This window comes from Bemisia tabaci, chromosome 1 (genome assembly GCF_918797505.1).
Source record: "Bemisia tabaci chromosome 1, PGI_BMITA_v3".
NCBI classification, from domain to species: Eukaryota; Metazoa; Arthropoda; class Insecta; order Hemiptera; family Aleyrodidae; genus Bemisia; species Bemisia tabaci.
This window is the reverse complement of record NC_092793.1, coordinates 62,153,390-62,170,543: the sequence shown is the minus strand read 5'-3', so window position 1 is coordinate 62,170,543 and position 17,154 is coordinate 62,153,390. Positions and strand designations below refer to the sequence as shown.

General features: G+C 38.7%; 1 protein-coding gene across 9 annotated transcripts in view; it reads left to right on the top strand.

Moving 5' to 3' along the window:
* The window catches only part of Root (ciliary rootlet coiled-coil, rootletin), a 348,852-nt gene that overhangs the window by 303,733 nt on the left and 27,965 nt on the right, over window positions 1–17,154 (top strand). For all 9 annotated transcript variants that reach the window (XM_072305010.1, XM_072305017.1, XM_072304988.1 and 6 more), the window contains 2 exons: window positions 10,463–10,678; window positions 11,409–11,601. In XM_072305010.1, coding sequence (XP_072161111.1) covers window positions 10,463–10,678; window positions 11,409–11,601 — 409 coding nt within the window. The remainder of the gene's footprint in view (window positions 1–10,462; window positions 10,679–11,408; window positions 11,602–17,154) is intronic.

The window sequence follows — 17,154 nt, the reverse complement described above, 5'->3', positions numbered from 1 at the left end:
TGTGAAAAAAAGGGACAAACATGAAATTCAAGTTCAATCGAAAATATGATGCGCATGAACAGCGCAAAAAGAGGAAAGTTGGATTTCCCGCGAAAGTTGGGTTACAGCGCCCGCATAAACCCAACGGAGGAAACTCGGGTTTCGAGCCTCGCATAAACGTAGCCAGTGCCCACGGTAACATGCACTCATGCAGATTCTATAGGTACCCACTTTTATGGGTCTAGTGCCGCAATCACATGCTGAATGTGGGAGCTGAATGTGGCTTGAATGTGGAAGTTATCGGCCCGATGCCTGAATTTTGCGCTTGACGCGCAAAATTCAGCAACGATTATCAGCGACCATCGGATAATGTCGGATTTGTCTGAACTATTCGAATAGATTGGATAAAAATAACTCGAATGGGCCTGTTGCATGCAAGAGATGCAGCCGCGCGAATAGACTTTATAGAGGTTAAATGACACGAAAATTACGATGGTTACAATAAAAAAGTCTGAAATACACTCCTTACTGCGCAAATTGCGTTGTTAGGAGCGCGCTTTTTCAAATTTCCCGCGTCTGGGGGCAGTTTTCTAATCACCGGAAACGAGCAAACGGCGGGCTCGGTGATTTCCGGAAGATGCCGAGTCGTCGTTGTTGTTGTTGTTATTTTTTCCTTCAGTTTGTTCACAAACCTAACGTGATCTCTTATAGTGGTCCATATACGCTTTATGCGGTCACCAAATCGATCAACTTTAAAATTATCCAACGCAATCCTTCTACATTTCATTTCACGATATCACGAGCTCCGATTTTTAGGTTATGTTGTCAGTTTTAGTTGACCGGAAATAGCCGCGAGTTGCCGTTAATTGTTTCCGTAAGAAAACTGCCCCCCGACGCGGGAAATTTGAAAAAGCGCGCTTCTAACAACGCAAATTGCGCAGTAAGGAGTGTATTTCAGACTTTTTTAATGTGACCATCGTAATTTTCATGTCATTTAACCTCTAAAAAGTCTATTCGCATGGCTGTATCTCTTGCATGCAACAGGCCCATTAGTGAAATTTCCGCTGTTGAGCGCTGACTGTTGATTACCACATTCAGTTGCCGAATTCAGCGTGTGATTGTGGCATAGGTATGGTTTACCTACAGTCCCTTTATACTTAGAGTCCCTTTATACCCAGAGTAACGACAACTCGATTATCAGCTGACTGGCAGCCGACCTTGGCTGGCCATGGAGGCCGAAACTAGTGCACTCAAACGAACGATATTGGGGGATAAGGATCAGGAATCCTGCGATGTCTGTCACACAGAAACAACAACATCAACAAATTGATCAATTAAAAAGAAAATGAGATTGGTTTGTGAATAATTTCTTAATCTATTTTCATTTTGGACCGATGGCAATAACAATTTACTCTTGATAAACCACAATTAGGTAATATTTTCATTATTCTTGTTCACATACGAGGTACCGCCATCTTGGTGCACTAGTTTCGGCCTCCATGAGCGAGAACCAATCAGAATTGGATTTTTTTTTTAGGCCACTTTCAGCCCAATCCTGGCCCAACCAAAAGTGAGTTGTCGTAACTCTGGGTATAAAGGGACTCTATTTATACTGAGAGTTAAGATAACACCCCCTCATGGAGTCACAAACGGGAATTTCTTTTTTTTTTATTCTTTATTAAATACTGGCACACTGAAAAAAATAATCGGTGGGATTTACCAGAGTTTGGGTGTTATTTACCATACTGTCTACTTGATTTTTTACACAGTGAAGCTGCAGCATAGTTACCAATATACCGGTATGGTAAATAACACGATACGGCTGACACTATGCGACACAGTGCCAGTGTGGCGTTCCCGACTGACTAGTATGGTAATTTCAAGCATCCAGATGCTGCGACAAACCTTGTAGATTCTAAAATCCACTCATCTTATATTATTAAATGCTTTTGATGAAAGTCGTGGATATTTTACTTACATCTTACTTTTAGAAATTCCGTTACATACACAATCAATGGCAGTTAAAGACAGTTTCAACGAGAAATAGCAGATAATTGCTTCACTGATTTCAAGTAAATGATACCAAAACCATACTTGTTATTCGCGTTAAGGTATCATTTACAGACTAAATCAGATCCACGGAAAATTTAATTGCATATAATAAATAGATAGTTCAAAATATACCCACAAAAAGACACTACATGAAAATCCAATCGCACGGTTCACGGTGGGGCAGAAGCTGCCAAATTTTGCTTAAAGTTACAGTTAAACATCAATCCCACGCACATTTGTCTCTTCATCTGAGTATGTTGAGCTTCGAAAATTTTAACAAGAATATAGATATACCTACGAACGAAGTATTCAAAAATCACTTCTAGTCGATTATTTTCAAATTACTTCCGCACTTTTATGTTTTCGAAATGACTTTACACAGAACCGATATTCACTGGATTGCAGAACAACTTTGCGAAGGTTTTCAAATTTTCAGGATTCCTTCACTTTGCAAGCCAGATTCATTGTAGCAACTCCTAACCTCCAGAAATTGGTCGATACGAATAACGAAAAAATCTCAGAAAATGTATGTGGCAGATCAATATAGATAGATTCGAAGAGAAGACGGTAGCTTTAGGGACAATTCGAACACAAATTTGGGCAAATTACGCGTGGATTCACATGGATTAATATGGATCAATAAAACACAGCCACGGACTCCGACCCTCAACGTGATAAATTTATAACTGACAAACAGACAAACGAAAAATGGCGGACCACAGACCGCAGCGCAGTCAAGCGGGAGCTCTCACCACGCTGACTATACCAGTATGGTAAATTTAACCTACCAACACCATGACCAGTCGCATACAGATGCCTACAGATATCAAACGCAAGTGTTACCATGTTATTCCATACTTTTAACTCATCGTATGGTAAAAAATACCCAGCTGATGGTGAGAAATACCTAAACGATGGACAGACACACCTAACTGATATTTACAATCCGGGTATGGTAATTTTTATATCGAGTATGATTCTCACTTTCATCTAGATGCTTAAATCGACCATTATTTGGCTTTTTATCACCATATTTTTTTTTACTATACCATTATGGTCAATCCCACTTCCACTTTTTTTTCAGTGCAGGAAACCCGTGCTACACACAGGATATCCCCCACCATCAGCAATCACTGTGATTAGTGATCAGTTACTAATTGTGTTTCTGAATTATTATTTACTATTTCAAAATTGGCGAGACCCACTGGTTTGATTAAAAAGTAGAGATTAGTAGTATGCTGCTATTTTCATCTGTTCTGCAATAAGCTCATATGATAATTATAATAATCAAAAATACCCAATCAAAAGTTGGTTATTTTCATGAAGATTTGTTACTTTTGTCATTTCAATGTTAAATTGAAGTTAGCTGGTGAGTTTCAGCCGCGAAAATTACGGGATTTAACCAGCGGTTTCGTTTAATTCACAGCAATGGCAGTTTTGTCATCTACATCGCGGAGAAAACTTGATTTTTCCAGGGATTTTCTAAAACAAATTAGAAATTACACAATATATAATCACCACGGTATCACGGCAAATACTTCGTGTTCCTAGCGAATTTTTAAGATCATTACAATTGCGCGTTATTCACATCAATATTGTGGCATACACGCGAATTTCTGACTCAATTAAGACTACGTAAATGTGCGCATAAAACTCATAAACATCTGTTACTTGAGATGGGCGAAAACGTATGATTTTCCTTAAATTTTGTATGATACGTACCCACTCCGGAGTTCAAATAGTTGCTCGCTTCAATTCTGCCTGTTAAAAGTGACGAATTGGAAGAATCCAATCTCAATTTCACGAGAACTATGGGATGTAACCATCGGTTTCCCTATATAAGATTTAATGTTTTGAAATTTAAAAAGAAAAAGAAAGAAAAAAAGAGCATTAGCGATGATCTAAAATTTTGCAAGTAAGAGTCGTGTGTTTCGGTTAAACTATGATAGAAACAGAAAGCAGGTGAAGAATATCGAAGCGATGTTCTAGTTTTGCTTCGCTGTCAGCACCGCGTCTGCAGGCACAGTGTGACCGAGCCGTCATCACAGTATAGAACGCCTTCAATCTAGCAAGCGGCAATGTGGACGTCTTCCGTGGTGAAATAGTTGTATCAAGAGCGCCTTCCACGATCGGAGTCAAATATTGATGAAATGCGTGCGAAACCCCCGCTTCTCCTCCGATTGAAACGTTGCACACCGTCTTTATGTTCCATTTTGATTTATTTATTTTATTTTTGAAGCCAAGCAACAGCTTTTCTCAAAATTTCCCGAGAATTTGCCTTAATCATTTCAAAACAGAAGATAAAAGTAACAAAAAGTAACCCCAGACGACGTGAAGACTAAATCACAACAATTTTTTTACTTTCGAACTTGAGCAGTTAAATTTTGTCAAAAAACAAAACAAAACAAAACGAAAGGTTCCGCGGAGCACATTCCCAGATAAGACAGGAATATTTAGCCAATATTTAAACAATATTGTTTTGGTATTTATGCAAACATTGGGCCAATATTGGTTAAATATTGAGCCAATGTTAAAAGTGTACACCATCTTTCCTTTTGGCATAAATACTGTGCCAATACTTTGGCTGAGAATACTGTGCCAGTACTTCAAAGGGAAAGTATTTGGATATCAATATTGAGACAATACTACACCAATATTGAATCAATTTAGGGGTTCGCAGCTAGGGGATGGTGGAAAAGGGTTAATTGTGGAAATAATTTTAGAAACCATGAAAAATAAAAATAATGAAACCACTGGGATGTTATTGAATCGATTTTGCAGATTAGAAATTTTTCATCCACCTTGGGGATTGAACCCGGGACCTACCTAACACTAACCGACGACCCTACCGATTGAGCTTCACTAGACGATGTATATTAGTGACTTAAAACCGGTATTTAACGTCGAGTTGGACGGGCAACTAGGATATTTTCCATCTGCCTGGATTTGTCCGTGTATTTATTTTACTTTTTACTTTACTATATTTTTTAAATTTATTTTATCGTTTTACTTTGTTTTATTTCCTTGCTGACTCTATTTTTTTCTTCACTCTATTTTTTTTTTTTCAAGCACTTCATTTTTTTTCTTTAATTATTTACTTCTTATTCCTTTACTTTGTTTTGTTTTACTGTAATTTATTTTAATACTTCATCATAATTTTTTTGACTTCAGTTAATTCTTTAAATTCATTCTATTCTTTAACCTCATTTAGTTTTTTCCCTTATACTTTATTTTTTTCTTCATCTCAGTTTTTTTACTTCATCTCCTTGCTCCCTCTAATGTTTTACTTCAGTTTAGTCTTTGACTTCATTTTATCATTAATTTGATTTACTTCATTTTATTTCTCTTCTTTTGTCTCTGTTATTCTATTATTTCCACCATTCTATTATTTTATTTATTTTTTTCTCTTTAAATTTTTCATCGACATTCTGAGATGCATTTTGCATTTGATTGCAGTTTGATGTCTTCCTCATAAAGACTATGCAGGTGCGATTGCCATAATCTCACAGCTGCACAGCTACTAAGTGCAAGTTCTACAGGAGACCAATAAGCACACGAGATCAAGAATTTCTTCTTCAGTTGAATTTAAATGTTTCATTTGAAATTTGAAAAATAAAAAATAAACAACCAGATGTGAATGAATGATAACATTCTCATTCAATGATAATATTCACAACAGTACATGAACTACAAACGAAACAAAAAAAGAAATAAACTGAGATCACGCGCAAATACATCGAAAATGACCTCAAGGAGGTGGAAATTCAACAATTTCTTGGGAGGCAAAAAAATATATATTATATTATATTATATTAAATTTGACAACAACTGCAATAACCTTTATGAATAATAAGGTTGAAAATAATGGATAATTGTTCAGAGAGAACACATTTGAGCTACACTGAAAAAAACACTCCGGCCGTGGAAGCCGTACTTACGGGCTATATAGAGATACCGTCCGTGTTCCGGGCTCAGAGGCCGAAAGTTCCGGGCGTAGCACCCGGAGCACTTCGACTGCTCCGGGTGCTACGCTCGGAACTTTCGGCCTCTGAGCCCGGAACACGGACGGTATCTCTATATAGCCCGTAAGTACGGCTTCCACGGCCGGAGTGTTTTTTTCAGTGTACGTCTTAAATCTAAGCCTTATTATGTTTAATACTTTTCGTTATGGGCAGGCATTTAGTATGATGACTTATACCGATTAGGATATCGAAAATATTTTAAAAATATTTTGAATAGCAGTATTATTGTTTAAAATATTTTCAAAATATTTTGAAAATACTTACCAATGCATTACTGTCTTTTAAAATGTTTTTAAAATATATAATAAATATTTTGAATATAAATATTATATATACTGATATTTTAAAAATACTCTCACGATATAAATTTTTACAGTATTGAAATACAAATATTTTGAAAATATTTTTATGATGTTTTGGGTAAACATATTATTTTTAAAAATACTAAATGATGATTCTTTAAATATTTTCTAAAAAAATAATTTTGATCATAATATTATCAAAATATTGTCAGTATTGTGTAAATATTGCGACAGTACTGACAATATTTGCCCAATATTGTAAAAATATTATGTCTTATCTGGGTTTTTCACTAATCTTGTAAAGAAAACGGAAGAAAACTCGAACCAATGCGCGAACCAATCGCGAAAATCGCGAACCAATGCCATAGAATGAAGAGACTACGTCAGTCTCTTTATTCTATGCTAATGCATAGACAGATTTTCCAGATTTTCATATCCCTGAGAGAGTAGCCCGGCAACGGATGCACGAGTCGGAGCTCGCAACAATCATGGCGCGGCGTTTCCAACAGCGCGACGCCGAACTCGTTCCATCTTCCTCGCAATCGTTGGACGCCAAACTCCTTCCATCTTCCTCGCACCCGTTGCGCGTACCAGAAGAACACACGTAAAATTTATCAGCTGTCTTTCAGCGCGAAACGCGGAAATCGATCCATCTCGCTCGCACTCTCTCTCGCACCCGTTGTCCTTACGGAAAAATCGATCCACGCGGACCACGATATCCCGCGAACCGGCGGGCGGATCGCGAAATCCTCCCTTATTCGGCGCCTCGGGGTAGAGAGGGATCCCAGTGCGGAATCTCAGGGTCATACGGCCTCCCGTTCACGAGATCCGCCGATACGTGAGTGAGTGAGTGAGTGAGTGAGTCAATCAACGTGAAGTCTGCTTTATTAATATAGATATAGAGAACTACAAAATACATGCATTAACCCTATTTGTTATAACCTATGAACTATTTACAATAGTATGATGGGTGGGCCGGAGTACCGGCAACCGGCCCTAGCTGTCTGCGAAATGAACAGAGACTGTACATTAGGATTTAAGATAATTGTTACAATATATTATGCATACAATTACATATTACAATACAATATAAAATAGTAAAGATATTTACAAAAAGAGTAAGTAGAGACCCCCTAGGTACCCCGACAAACGGGAATAAAGATTACAGAAATTGAACGTTTTTTTGTAACCTTTGATCGGCCCATTCTCAAATTCTTTTCTCCGTCCCTTCTCTCATTCCGTTTGCTCCTTGCCGAGCCCATAATTCTCTGGTCCATTCCAGATTATAATCTTTGCAATCGGTGAAAATGTAATCTTTATTCCCTTTTGTGACGCTGTGAAGGCCTAAAATACGTGAACCAATCAGAAATGGATTCACGTTGTCTTGACTCTCAGTATAAAGGGACTCTAGGTTTACCGTTTTCGTGGAATTTGAATGACTGTCTCAGTCTATGTCTCAGGATCCTGAATTCAAATTTTCCCGCTAAACGGCCCTGTATAGATACTAGTAACCACTCCGGAGTTCAAATAGTTGCTCGCTTCAATTCTGCCTGTTAAAAGTGACGAATTGGAAGAATCCAATCTCAATTTCACGAGAACTATGGGATGTAACCATCGGTTTCCCTATATAAGATTTAATGTTTTGAAATTTAAAAAGAAAAAGAAAGAAAAAAAGAGCATTAGCGATGATCTAAAATTTTGCAAGTAAGAGTCGTGTGTTTCGGTTAAACTATGATAGAAACAGAAAGCAGGTGAAGAATATCGAAGCGATGTTCTAGTTTTGCTTCGCTGTCAGCACCGCGTCTGCAGGCACAGTGTGACCGAGCCGTCATCACAGTATAGAACGCCTTCAATCTAGCAAGCGGCAATGTGGACGTCTTCCGTGGTGAAATAGTTGTATCAAGAGCGCCTTCCACGATCGGAGTCAAATATTGATGAAATGCGTGCGAAACCCCGCTTCTCCTCCGATTGAAACGTTGCACACCGTCTTTATGTTCCATTTTGATTTATTTATTTTATTTTTGAAGCCAAGCAACAGCTTTTCTCAAAATTTCCCGAGAATTTGCCTTAATCATTTCAAAACAGAAGATAAAAGTAACAAAAAGTAACCCCAGACGACGTGAAGACTAAATCACAACAATTTTTTTACTTTCGAACTTGAGCAGTTAAATTTTGTCAAAAAACAAAACAAAACAAAACGAAAGGTTCCGCGGAGCACATTTTTCACTAATCTTGTAAAGAAAACGGAAGAAAACTCGAACCAATGCGCGAACCAATCGCGAAAATCGCGAACCAATGCCATAGAATGAAGAGACTACGTCAGTCTCTTTATTCTATGCTAATGCATAGACAGATTTTCCAGATTTTCATATCCCTGAGAGAGTAGCCCGGCAACGGATGCACGAGTCGGAGCTCGCAACAATCATGGCGCGGCGTTTCCAACAGCGCGACGCCGAACTCGTTCCATCTTCCTCGCAATCGTTGGACGCCAAACTCCTTCCATCTTCCTCGCACCCGTTGCGCGTACCAGAAGAACACACGTAAAATTTATCAGCTGTCTTTCAGCGCGAAACGCGGAAATCGATCCATCTCGCTCGCACTCTCTCTCGCACCCGTTGTCCTTACGGAAAAATCGATCCACGCGGACCACGATATCCCGCGAACCGGCGGGCGGATCGCGAAATCCTCCCTTATTCGGCGCCTCGGGGTAGAGAGGGATCCCAGTGCGGAATCTCAGGGTCATACGGCCTCCCGTTCACGAGATCCGCCGATACGTGAGTGAGTGAGTGAGTGAGTGAGTCAATCAACGTGAAGTCTGCTTTATTAATATAGATATAGAGAACTACAAAATACATGCATTAACCCTATTTGTTATAACCTATGAACTATTTACAATAGTATGATGGGTGGGCCGGAGTACCGGCAACCGGCCCTAGCTGTCTGCGAAATGAACAGAGACTGTACATTAGGATTTAAGATAATTGTTACAATATATTATGCATACAATTACATATTACAATACAATATAAAATAGTAAAGATATTTACAAAAAGAGTAAGTAGAGACCCCCTAGGTACCCCGACAAACGGGAATAAAGATTACAGAAATTGAACGTTTTTTTGTAACCTTTGATCGGCCCATTCTCAAATTCTTTTCTCCGTCCCTTCTCTCATTCCGTTTGCTCCTTGCCGAGCCCATAATTCTCTGGTCCATTCCAGATTATAATCTTTGCAATCGGTGAAAATGTAATCTTTATTCCCTTTTGTGACGCTGTGAAGGCCTAAAATACGTGAACCAATCAGAAATGGATTCACGTTGTCTTGACTCTCAGTATAAAGGGACTCTAGGTTTACCGTTTTCGTGGAATTTGAATGACTGTCTCAGTCTATGTCTCAGGATCCTGAATTCAAATTTTCCCGCTAAACGGCCCTGTGTTAAGAAAATCTTCGTCGTTTTGGGCCTTAAGTCCTTATAGCTTTTTGAAAACTCAATGTATCTTAAAAAGCTCTTAATCAGTCAATAGCCTCAATGTAGCTGCATCCGGAGACACCAAGATTCCCCAACATCTCCCCCCCCCCCCCCTCCTTTCAATTTCGCCAAATGAACGGCACCTGAAAAATCAGGAGCAGACAGGGCTTAGGCAAATGCTCCCTTTGGGAAGAATTATAGCATGTTAGCTTACGATCAAATATAACAGCAGATTTTTCACACCACTAGAAATTTGGGCACTGAAAATTTTTAAAAATTTCAAGTATTGAAATGTTCATATTCAAGTTCATATCCATGTAAAATGTGAATTGTGATTGAATCACTCCAAAATCCAGTCTTTAGGTATTTGCTGGCATCAATTCCTCACTTGACATAAAGGAGGAAAAATTATGTAGCCAATAATACTTCTGAAAGTAACGGCCCTGCTACTTGTGTCAGGGCCGTTGCTTTCAGAAGTATTAAGCCATTTAGAGAGGCACCATAAAATTAGTTAAGGGCTTTTCATCCAATCATCAGTCCTGGTTATTTAAAATTTAAGCCGAATCAGTGCGGTAGACGTTGTTATTCTGCTTCTCTTATGAAAACCTTTGTTTATTCATATACTTTTATACTTTCTAGTTGGTGGAGTCTGAAAATAGTGCTGATGCCATTCGTGAGGAAATTTTGCGGCTACGTGAAAGAAATGATGCTGACATTGATAGGATGAAAACAAGGGAGCAAGAACTGCTGCTTCGACTTGAGGATAGTAGAGCGAAAGAAAGGAAGTTAGAGGATCAAAAACATAATTTGGAAGTATGTTTGGCAGATGCAACTCAACAGATTCAAGAATTAAAGGTACATACTTCCCATGACTCTATTAAAAAATAGTCTGCGCCATCTCTCTTGTCAAGCAATGTGAAACTACAATTGGTATCAGCCTGAGTTATTTTAAGGTCTGAGTTTTCTTACTGCACAGGTGGAACTGTAATGAATTTCTACGTGACATTACACATATATTGGAAAGCAGAGTCACCTAAATTCAACGATAGAATTTTAATATCACCAGCAAAAAGTTTAAGGTGATTTGATGGACGCCATATTTTGTGTCAGAACGGCATGCGATATATCGCATCAATTGGTTCCAGTTTTTCAGCTACTCGTCATTTTTCTCGAATTTTGAGATCGCAATTCTGTTGTCAGGAGACTAAAGAACTCACTTACCAATTTCAACAGAGAAATTCAACGTAATAAAGGCGTGGTTTTTTCAGAGAGAAAACATCGCATTTGAGTGCAGTTTCGATATCAGTATCGAATGCGATGTTTTCTCTCTGAAAAAACCACGCCTTTGTTACGTTGAATTTCGTTGTGAAAATTGGTAAGTGAGTGCTTTAGTCTCCTGACATCAGAATTGCGATCTCAAAATTGGAGAAAAATGACGAGTAGCTGAAAAAATGGAACCAATTGATGCGATATATCGCATGCCGTTCTGACACAAAATATGGCATCCTTCGAATCACCTTAAGAGAAATCAATGCACAGATAAGTTACAACTTATTTTTACAGTTTTGGTTTTTGTTTTTTTCAGGCACGTTTAGGTGGGGCTGAAGGTCGAGTTAGAGCTTTGGAAGCTCAATTGATACAAGTGGAAAATGCTAAGAAAGAAACGGAGCAGAAACTGTGTAGTATCGGTTCAACCCTGAGACGAATTGCAGGAATTCAAATTGATGGCTCTGTCCATCAGCAGGTAAAACCTACCAGGCGTTGGAGCCCAGTCAGAGGTAAATTCCCTTCTCTTGTTTTTCTCAAAGAAAATGGCATTATTCTTCTTTTCTTAAACGATCTACAAACGCATTTTTTTCTGTACCTGATGTAGGTAAACGGCAATAACCATCCGCTGCCAAAACAGCCATCTGTAGCCGGCAACAGAATGTTCAGTATCCGGCGATTGGAAATACGCGTGTGCACGAGGGGCAATTAAAAAAGTAATTTTTTTCGAAAATCATCATAAGCGCCAGTGAATCTATTCTGGTTTCTTTTCTAAAAATATTTTTCTTCAATTTTTTCTCAATAATTCTTACTTTTCCAAAATTTGATTTGATTTTGATTTTTTTTTATTTGAATCGGCCATATACACTGTTAAAAATCGTTGATTCCGTCCAACGGAAAATCCGGATTGAGAATGAACAGGGGAGTGAGATTCAGCGCATAGGTGCTGAGATGTGTCGCATGAGTGCGCAAAGCACTCAGCACCGGAGCTTCAGCTGGGCCCTAAGTCACGCGCACCTAGGCTATCTCTCTCTCGCACTAGCGCTCTATACTGTCTCTTCTTCCCTTTAGGCCTACCAATCCAATGATGAAAATGAAAAATTTAAAGTTTAAATAAGTAAAATAATAGAATAGAATAGTGGAAATAATAGAGTAGCAGAAATAATAGAATTACAGAGACAACAGAAGAGAAATCAAATAAAGTAAATTAAATATATGATTAAATGAAGTCAAAGACTAAATTGAAGTAAAAAATTAGAGGGAGCAAGGAGATGAAGTAAAAAAATGAGGTGAAGAAAAAATAAAGTATAAGGGAAGAAACTAAATGAGGTTAAAGAATAGAATGAATTTAAAAAGTAAACATGATGAAGTATTAAAATAAATTACTGTAAAAAATAAAACAAAATAAGGGAATAAGAAGTAAATAATTTAATAAAAAAATGAAGTACTTGAAAAAATAAAATAGAGTGAAGAAAAAAATAGAGTCAGCAAGGAAATAAATCATGTAAAACGATAAAATAAATTTAAAAAATATAGTAAAGTAAAAAGTAAAATAAATACACGGACAAATCCAGGCAGATTGAAAATATCCTAGTTTCCCGTTCAAATCGACGTTAAATATCGGTTTTGCGTCACATGAAGGCAGCATCTGGTGTAGCTTAATGGTTAGGGTCTTCGGTTTGTGTTAGGCAGGTCCCGGGTTCAATCCCTAAGGTAGGTAAAAATGTCTAATCTTCAAAATCGGGTAAATTACGTCCCAGTAGTTTCATTATTATTATTTTTCATGGTTTCAAAATTTATTTCCACAATTAACCCTTTTCCACCATCCCCTAGCTGCGAACCCCTAAATTTTCTATAGCCGGCGATTGAGAATTCCTACAGCCAGCCATAGGAATTCTCAATCGCCGGCTATAGAAAATTCCTATCGCCAAAAGGCCATGTTTCAATTTACCATAGGATTTTTCCTATGGCCGGGCTATAGGTAATTTGTATGGCTTATTTTTACCAGGGAAATCCTGCTGTAATGTCTTTTGATTTTTGCCAGTCTGGAAGTGATTATATCTAGAGCGGACATTTGTTCTAACATGTTTTTTAATCTTCTCTCTTTTATAAAGTTATTCGACTTACCCCGCAACCCTCGGAACATCGGCCCCCGACCCGCGGGCCGCCCCGGCACGTCCCACACCCTTGAGGCCGGGTCTCTGGGCCCCGCGGGGTTTCCCGTTCCCACCCTGCTCCGGGGGGTTGCTGCGGCCCCTGAGGATGGTTCCGTTTTTCACCCGTCCCTCGGCCGGGCGCGGGTGTTTCCGGTCACGCTTCGGCACGCGGTCGCGTCCGGCGCCCCGTCCTTCCGGTCGTTTTGGTTTTTTGCGCTTCCGGCGGGCGCGGTGCCCATCGGACCGTTTCGTCACCGATTCCTTGTAACGGTCACTTTGCACCTCCTTGTTCGTCTCCCGGTCTCGGAGTTCCGTCGGCGGACGGGTTGGTTCAGCTGGCTTCGGCGTCGGGGGCACAGCGGGAGCCCACCGAAGGTGCCGGGGCTACCCCAATTTATGCGACGACGGCGGCCGAAGTACGGTCGCCCGGTTGCTGTCCGTTTCTATGGCTACCCAAGTAGCAAAGTAAAAATTTTTTCTAGAAAAAAAATGTTAAGAAAATTTCTAGAAAAAACAAAGAAAATGAGAGCTTTCCAGAAGATAGAAAGAAAAACATTGCGAGTCAAAAGTCTGACCAAAAAAAAAAATAGATCTATTTCATAGGTCTACTTTCTGTTAACTTCCCATTTGGAAGGAAGTTAGAAAATTTATTGGAAGTAGAATTATTTTCTAGCCAATTTCTTAATGTTTTCTTTTAAGAAAATGCAAGAAAAACAAGCAGTGAACTCCAACACAATGTGTTGATAAGGCGCGTCATTAACTCGCACATATCAACCCCTCTAGTTTTCATTTACAGATATTTCAAAATCGGCAAGCAGCACAACAGGAGAATTCACGATCCAACACTGCAAGGTCAACGACGCACCTTTACGAGACCGTGTATTGTGAATGTAGAAAGCTATTCGAACGAATTTAAGTTTTTTGATCTACCTCAAGCAAAATCTTATCAGATTCTTGAAGAAAAGTGCTACGGAATAATTTAAGCGAAGAAAGGAAAAATTCTGTCAAACTCCCAGAAGATAAAGTCGATTTTAAGATATTTTGGGGCTAAAATACCCAAATCATCGGTAGTAAAAACCCCGTTATATTATTGAAAAGAAATTGACTCGATGTAAATGCAATTTCATTACATATGTCTTGATTTTGTTATTTCAAGCGTCTTTCCATGCAAAGAAGTTCAACCATGTCCATGCTTTATTCATTCATGAATTGAAAGTAAGCAATCTACGTCCCGAAGTCTACCGATTTGCCGTAAAAAATTGCAGAAACTTGATATACCAGGTCGATGCTGCCACTCGTTGAATTTACCGACCAATTTCGTGAGTGCAAATATGTAAAAGTCAATATGCTATAGTCATTTTGGGTACATTTATTTTTCATGAAACAATAATATGTAAGTAATTTCAATCCCGAAAATTCTGAGGTCAATTATATTTAATTGTAATTTAAACCCATATTTCTTTTTTTCCCTTCAATTTATTTTTTGTACGGAGAAATCGAGGTTTCGTTGATTTCTTCGGATTTCGAATACCGTAACTTCTCTTCTATTCGGCCGATTTTTATGAATGAGGTCTCTTTTTATTCGTGTTTTGACGGAGAGTAAGGAAAAAATTGCTAAATACAAGCGAAACAATTTTTTTTGAAAATTGGATGAATCCTAGCGTGACGGTGAAATGGTTAATCAAGCGTAAATAATTGAGCGAGGGGCTGAGGATCCCGGCCGCCTGGCGACCCTCATCAGCTATTGTTCGTCGGGACGCCGACGCAGTGATCAGGAGCGTGGGGAAGAGAGGGCTAAGTGGATTCCTGTATGAGCCACGTTTAGCAAATGGTCTAATGAGTCTCGAGGCTCATCACAGATTGCACTTACGGCTGCCCTGGCTGGCCCTGGCTATCAGAGCAGTGGTACCAAATTTTGAAAAGCATAACAGGGGTGCGGAGATCTGTCAAAGCAACGTTTTGAACAAAACGGAGGAGTAAAATTCTCATTCGAAGAGTGCCGAACTGGTCAGCCATTCTCGAATCAGTTCGCTTGCTTCTGCTTATATATGCATATTTTAAATCAGCGCTGAGCATTCTTAGGCTTTTTTTTAAAAAAACCAAGTAACGTAGACCCTTGGTATTCATTGCACATAAACTAGAAAGCCCCAGAATGAGAAAAAACTTTAAATTATAATTATCGACGGATAAGTAAACTTTTTCCACGTACACGCTTTGGAAAATCTCAGAAGTTCGCGGTAGTCACTTTCCGGTAAGGAACTAAGAGACTCGGTTATTGTATCGAGTGGGGGGTCGAAACGATCGCAAAGGCGGTATACTACGTATACGCGCCAAAATGTATTTTCTTCCTATTTTCTTGTGTCTATTTTCTAGATCTACTTTATACCTATTTTCTTTCCAGAAAATTTTTCTATCTAGAAAGTAGACATTTTCTTGTTGAGCGCCACCTAGAAAGTAGATGACAATGCTACTTGGGTACCGTCTCAAGTGCTCAAGTGCTGCGGTGTCGCCTGCGGAAATATCGCAACTGCGTACTTTTTTTTCTCTGTCATTTTATTTTTCCGTTATTCATCTGCAATTTCGGACAGGAGGATTTTTTTTTTTTTTACGTTACTTCTTGACAAACCCAACGAATCTTTCCCCTCTCGGTAGATAACGCGAATATACGACATTTTTAAGCCAATATTCTCATCTCATGATATTCCACTTCTTTGCATGGAAAGACGCTTGAAATAACAAAATCAAGACATATGTGATGAAATTGCATTTACATCGAGTCAATTTCTTTTCAATAATATAACGGGGTTTTTACTACCGATGATTTGGGTATTTTAGCCCCAAAATATCTTAAAATCGACTTTATCTTCTGGGAGTTTGACAGAATTTTTCCTTTCTTCGCTTAAATTATTCCGTAGCACTTTTCTTCAAGAATCTGATAATATTTTGCTTGAGGTAGATCAAAAAACTTAAATTCGTTCGAATAGCTTTCTACATTCACAATACGCACGGTCTCGTAAAGGTGCGTCGTTGACCTTGCAGTGTTGGATCTTGAATTCTCCTGTTGTGCTGTTTGCCGATTTTGAAATATCTGTAAATGATAACTAGAGGGGTTGATATGTGCGAGTTAATGACGCGCCTTATCAACACATTGTGTTGGAGTTCACTGCTTGTTCATTTGTGAATTGAAATTAAGCAATCCACATCCCAAAACTCCCCCCATTTGTTGTAAAAAATTGCAGAAACTCGATATACCAACCCATTGATATATCCACTCGTTGACTTTAAAAATCAATTTCATGAGTTCAAATAGTGAAAATCACCATACTTTGGTCATTTTCTCTTGAAATTAATTAAAATTGCCAATTCCAAATGACCATCAACTTCTCGAATAAAATCGAAAAATGTTGACTTCCGGACGTGAAAATTAAACTCAACGTGTAAAAATACTTATGTTTTGAAATGTTGAACAGAGAACATGTGTGAACATGTCCGCGGCAACATCAATTCATCAAGAAAACGGCAAAAATTGGATGAAACTTTAGCTCCTTTGCACCCCTCCTCTGGTGCTTAACTCGGAAGCGGTTTTCTGTACTCATCTTAAAATTTTTCTCAGAGCTTTGGGTCATTATGAGCTTCCATTTATACCTCGGTTCGATAGCCGAATCGGCTGCCCAAAAAGCATGACATTTTTCGGAGGGTTCTATGAGAAATTCGTCCAATTATCGGCTCTCAGGAAATTACCACATGGCTAAAACCGGTAGTGTAAGTGTTTGAGTGCTAAAAATAATCGTATTTAAGAAACTCCGGCATTATAACTATCGTGTTAATTTCTTTTTAATGATAAATAACGAGATTAACTACCGGTAAAAATGCCGACCAGCCGGTCCAGCTCGAAATCACCAATAATTC